Consider the following 6,000-nt stretch of genomic DNA (forward strand, 5'->3'; position numbering starts at 1 on the left):
GCTTCAATATGATACCACATTTGTCAACTCTGGTTGTGTCTGTCAAAAGTTTTAGCGTTACAAACAAACATACATACACACAGACGTTTGAGATTTATATATATAGAAGATAGAAGATAATGACAGGTTTTTGGAGGGCCCCCCTTGAAGAAAACTGATTTTGACGTGAAATTTCGTTATTTGTCATCCGGGTGATGGGGCTTCAAAATGATAGCAAATTTGTCAAGTTTGGTTGTGTCTGTCAAAAGTTTAAGCGTTACATACAAACCTACATACACACAGATGTTTGGGATTTGGGGGCCCCCCCTTGAAGAAAACTGATCAGTTGACCCACTTTTAGTGGTCCGTTTGACGTGAAATTTCGATATTTGTCATCCGGGTGATGGGGCTTCAATATGATACCACATTTGTCAACTCTGGTTGTGTCTGTCAAAAGTTTTAGCGTTACAAACAAACATACATACACACAGACGTTTGAGATTTATATATATAGAGAAGAAGATATCCGTTCATCTTGCTTCGCTAAAACAATAACTTTTATACTCAATTAGTATGAAATGTTGATATGGTTCTTGGCAAGACCCAAAGACGCCTAGCGTCGTTTAAAATGGGCTCTACCAGTGCCAGAGACCACGTCACATGGTTTGCTTTCGTTTTTAATAAGATATAAGAACCATTTTTATTCCCAAGCAAGGTTTCCCTATTAGTCAATATGTAAGTCAATAAATCTAAGTATTTGGTATTTTTCAAATTGAATATATTTTTAGGATTGTACTTAATGCCACGTAACAATTATTTTAAAATTGTTTTGTTTATTTGTTTGTTTGTTTGTTTGTTTTTCGTCCGGGATGTGCCATTTTGAACTAATAGTATATTTATTTAAGTGCCATTTAAAATTTGCTATTTTGTTTACCAATCGACAGGGCCATTTCGACAATTCTACCTTGAAATTTGAAACGACGCATGAAAATGGATCACGAAAACGACCACGCCCATTCTAGCATGTCCATGGACCATGAGGATCATTCAGCAATTAACGTAAGTATAAACAAAACGGATGGTTTCTTCGTGTTCAATTTAAACTGAATTGGATTTGATTTTATTCCATTCAGTCTTCAGATTCCAGATTCTTCCTTTCAAATTCTTTGATTTTCATATTCTTTTGTTCAATTGAAAAATGTTTTTTTATATTATACTAGCGAGGGGTACCCAGCGTTGCCAGGGTGTTTGGAGGTGTGGAGGGGGGTTAAAAAAAAAGTAAGTATGAGGATCTAACCTGAACCGTTGAGGCAAAGTTGTAAATTAAAGTGTGAAAAAAAAAAAACGTGCGACGTTAACCATTGCCCCACCGCGAGATGCTAACGAAAACACGTTTGAATTTATTTAATTACTTGGATTTAGCAGGTGCCCGTTTTAATGAGTTAATGAGGTCAAGTTTTGACTGCGGGATAGACTGCTGAACGCTTCCCCCCCCCCAAGATGTTATAGGAAAAAGACTAACCCACATGCGGCGAGTGACAAATGTTGAATATTTATCTTCCCGAAATCGAACAAATTAAATAGACAAGCGAGCTTCGTTGTTAACTCTGCGATATTACAATTTATATGTGATATAAAAGTTTTAAAAAGTTGTGAAGCGAGCGACCGCTTCTCTGAAAAAAAGCCTTTTGTAGACACACAGAAAAAGCGAACACACACACATACATACATACACACATACACACACATACACACATACATACATTTTCGCTTTTATATTTATAGATTTTCTAATTCATGCTAATCATAATAATATATATTTTACTTATATTAATTGATGAAAAGAAATAATAGTCATAGACAGAAAAAATCGTATAACGATTTATTAAACAACGTTTTATTTACTGGATATTTTTCCGGTATTCACCGGACGTTATTATCTCCCTTAGTAAGTTCGATTTAGTGAGAGAGAGAGAGAGAGAGAGAGAGAGAGAGACGCGGTTTATCTCAGCCTAGAGGCAACCCACCCAGGCAAGTAAGGTACCGAAATGAAGCTTATGACCCAGCGGATGCTTAAGTGATATTTATATCCATGTTTGGTGTATGGAAATGCAAAAAAAAAAAAAAAAAATGAAAAGAAATAACGATTTACTAAACAACGTTTTATTTACTGGATATTTTTCGGTACAAGGACTCAAGTTTGCCTAGCTGGATAAACTTGGGTTCTTGTATCAAAAGAAAACGTTTTTCAATTGAACAAAAGAACATGAAATTCAAAGAATCTGAAAGGAAGAATCTGGAATCTGAAAACTGAATAGAAATAAACTAAAGTCCAATTCAGTTTAGATTGAACACGAGAAACCACCCTTGAAATAAAACTCCTTAACATCCGAATAGAAGAAACTGTAATCCGAATCTTAGTTTATTATATCGTAAATCCAAAAATTCAATTAAATTTGTCAGTTAATTTGTAATCCATAAGGTCCGAAATGAATCATCATAATCCAATGTGTTAATGGCTTATATTGAAGTCCAAAAATCCAGTTAATAATAAATTGCAAGTAAAAAAACAAAGAAATCTTGAAAATTTAGAAAATCGAAGACATTCGTAGGGAATCAATCAATAAATAAAATTTCTTGTCATTATATACATACGTGTGTGTGTATGTGTGCGATCGTGTACGTATACATACACATCTATAGCATATATAATATAATAAGCATTAATATTACACATTTACAAGAATAGGTTTCAAACTTGCAAATTTTATAACAGAATTGTCCATATGAATGGCGCAACAGCTAAGAGCATTGCTTAACAGTTGTGGGTCACAGTTTTCCTGAGGTTGACAGTCTAACCTTTACTAAGTGCGATAATAGCTAAAAATGACATTAATTAACACTTCAATGGTGGCAGACGGAACAAGAACAACCTACCCTTGTGAATTCGGTTCGAAATGCTGTATAGTTTTGTAAGTTCGATATAAAGATTGCCAAGTTCGAAAGAACGCATTTGAAGAAAGTTGAAGATTCCATCTGTCGAAACATTGTGAAAATAACCATAAAGATATAAACAGTAGTTCGAATTATCCTAATACATTTAGTATTCGAAGCTTACAGAAATCAGGAAAATGCCAACCTCGACTTAGTTTACAATTGTTGTTTTTACGTATATAAATCGACCATGTCAAGGTTTTATTTCTCTGAAATCATGTGAAGACTTGTTCACAAACGAAATTACATTGAATTCGACTCGTATATAAAGTGTGTGTGTGTGTATGTATATATATATATATATATATATATATATATATATATATATATATATATATATATATATATATATATAAAACACCAAGGAAAATAATCTATAATATGAAGGGGAGTTGCCTGTGTGTACGTTTGTATGTTCAGCTAAAAATCAAAAACAACAAAACAAAGACTCACAAAGTTGATATATTCTTTATCGACGTTGCCCCGGATGAATGATATCTAAAATTTAGAAACGGTTATTCATTTTTCTATCCTAAACTGGCGCACATTTTCGTCAGAGATCGACGAGGGGGTTAGTTTTCCAGCCAGATTATAATTAGCTAAAGGGAAATAACTCTGAATGTTTAATCAAGGAGTTGATTTCCTTAAGCTGACTCATTCTTTGAGGAATCTATAAAAAAAAAAAGTTAGTGTGTATATCTAGAGAGAGAACTGGGTTGAGCGGAGAGTGAAGAGGGGGGAGGGAAACAGGGAGAGGAAATAGAGAGATAGAAATTTTAATAAAATTAGGTTACATTTTGCTGGGTAGTTCTGCTAGTTCAATATAAATTAAAGCAAACGTAAACACCATCAGCGGCTACCTCAAAATATAGTGCTGTAGTATACACAAGACGACAATGATTTGTGTGTGCGATTTGTTCAAGTTAATTTACGTTTAAAAGTTGTATGATATAAGTTGGAAACCATATATTTGATTTTGTGTCCACACACTGAAGACGATAATTGATTTTTTTTTTAAATAAATTTAATTCTAAAAGATATAGGTCAGTTGGAAAACAATACAAAAACGTAGCCATGTTTTTTCGATTTTTTTTTTTCTTTTTTTCTTTTTCTTCTTGAACGGGATCGATTCTCTTGTAGGTGGAAGGGGCACTAAATTAATAGAACTTTTCCAGTAGATTGTTGTGTCGCGTTTTGGAGGAAGCGATTTTTTCACTCATCAACAGCCATGCAAATTGAATTAAACTATTAAGCGGAATTTAAAAAAAAAATTGTAATAGACGCAAAAGTTGCTGTCAATACTGATGCATAGACGCACACATTTAAACGCTTTTATCACGGATGAATTTCTCGGAACACATTTTTTATTATTTCGTTATCTCCGTTTAACTTTTTTTCTTCTTCCTTTGAAGATTATAATGCTGGGTATGGGGCAGCCAAACCAGCTGTCAACATTGCCCTGCTTTTTATTGAAACCAACCGAGAGCTCTTTTTAGTATCCTCGCTGTCCCCTTAAGTGCAATTGTCTGGATCTCTTTTGCACTTGGTTCACCAGGAATATTAGTTAGGTAGGACTTCAGGTTCTTCTTCATAAGCCGTGTGGCATCTATGATAACTGGTATGATTGATATCTCCTTAAGATCCAGTTTCTTTTCATATCATACATGGGACATTGGTGTTTGGTCTGTTTCTCTCATTCAGCTCTGTTCAGACCTCCATCATCAGGAACACTCCCTTCAATTAAGGTTGCCACTCTCTCTGACTTATTCCATATAACTATGTCAGGTTTCACAGCAGCATTCTCTAGGTAGGTGGCTGTAGGGATTACATGGTCGTAATGTATGGTATATAAGTCATTTTCAACTGTTCTTTCGGGTTGATGTTTTCAGGATTTGCTGCTACATTGGATGTTAAATTTTTTACAGATGGCCCAGTGGAGGTTCTTACATACTCCATCATGTCTCGCTAGATTGGGCACTGACATGATCATTCTTATGACAGTTTTATGAACCTTACTACTTCCATGGTGGATTATGACAAATTGGAAACGGGTGTTTTCTTTGAGACATTATTGCTAGAAGATTGCCGTATAGGGCCACCGGCCTCTCTCTATTTGGTTTCGTTTTTATTTTTCCTTCTCCTAGATGGATTGTCTTCATCACGACTGAGGAACATCTACACCCTATATTGTAACCCTCCAGAATATCAGAGTGAGTCTAACAGATACTACACCTTATGCAAGGGTGACCTGAAAGTGTAGCAGGCAGGGGGGGTCATTTCTCTACGCTATTATACATACCTACTTACCTGAATACATACAGTGTCTAGTATTTCCAATGGTCACCCATCTAGTACTGGCCAAGTTCAACGTTGCTTAACATCGGGGAACTAACAGGAACCGTTGTGTCACCGTGATTATTCATTCCAACGTGAATGTTTTTGGTTTGCATTGGCTGTTGCACATATTTGCGTCCATTTTATTTTCAGTACAAAACTTATTTTATTCCTTTGCCACGTATTAGTTACCACATTATGGAAGAGTTTATATTAAGAATACAATTATGCACTAAACAGAAACATTCATTTCGAGCGCGCCCCTGTCATACCAAAGAATCAGCTGTTGACTCTATGCAATTATTTTGACATAATCACTTGAGTTAAAGTTAAACGTAAAAGTACCATGGTTTAATCAGGCTCTCAAAAGAAGCATTCATATTAAACGCGCCCCTGTCTTATAAAAGAATCTCCATTTGATTTTATAGGCTGGGCCTTTCTGCTTGTGCGGTGATAAAACTTTTCAAATGTACTTGTCATGTTAGGCTGTATAAAAGTGTTAACTTTGGTCAAAACCGGACTTTCTTTCTTTAATTGGATTTTTTTATTATTGACTTTCGATACTTATAGGAGGCATTCCAATACAAAGCCTAAATAAGAACTACCAGATACGTTAATTATATTCGTGTGATATTTTTTTTTTAATCTGTCCAGCCATTTTGGAGTCCATGTGAAACGAACTCACACATACAA

The 6,000-nt window shown here is 34.9% G+C and overlaps 1 protein-coding gene across 5 annotated transcripts in view; it reads left to right on the plus strand.

The window, feature by feature from the left end:
- LOC145301700 (protein SLC31A2-like) overlaps nt 1–6,000 on the plus strand; it is an 84,825-nt gene that overhangs the window by 60,888 nt on the left and 17,937 nt on the right. For 4 of the 5 annotated variants that reach the window (XM_080144593.1, XM_080144596.1, XM_080144592.1 and 1 more), the window contains exon 2: nt 924–1,038. In XM_080144593.1, the coding sequence (XP_080000719.1) occupies nt 964–1,038 (75 nt within the window). In that variant the 5' untranslated portion in view covers nt 924–963. Of the gene's footprint in view, nt 1–502; nt 715–923; nt 1,039–6,000 lie in introns of those variants that run through there. The other variant, XM_080144594.1, reaches the window with a different exon arrangement.

The sequence above is a fragment of the Euprymna scolopes genome, chromosome 2, assembly GCF_053919585.1.
Source record: "Euprymna scolopes isolate OS-2025 chromosome 2, ASM5391958v1, whole genome shotgun sequence".
Lineage (NCBI taxonomy): Eukaryota > Metazoa > Mollusca > Cephalopoda > Sepiida > Sepiolidae > Euprymna > Euprymna scolopes.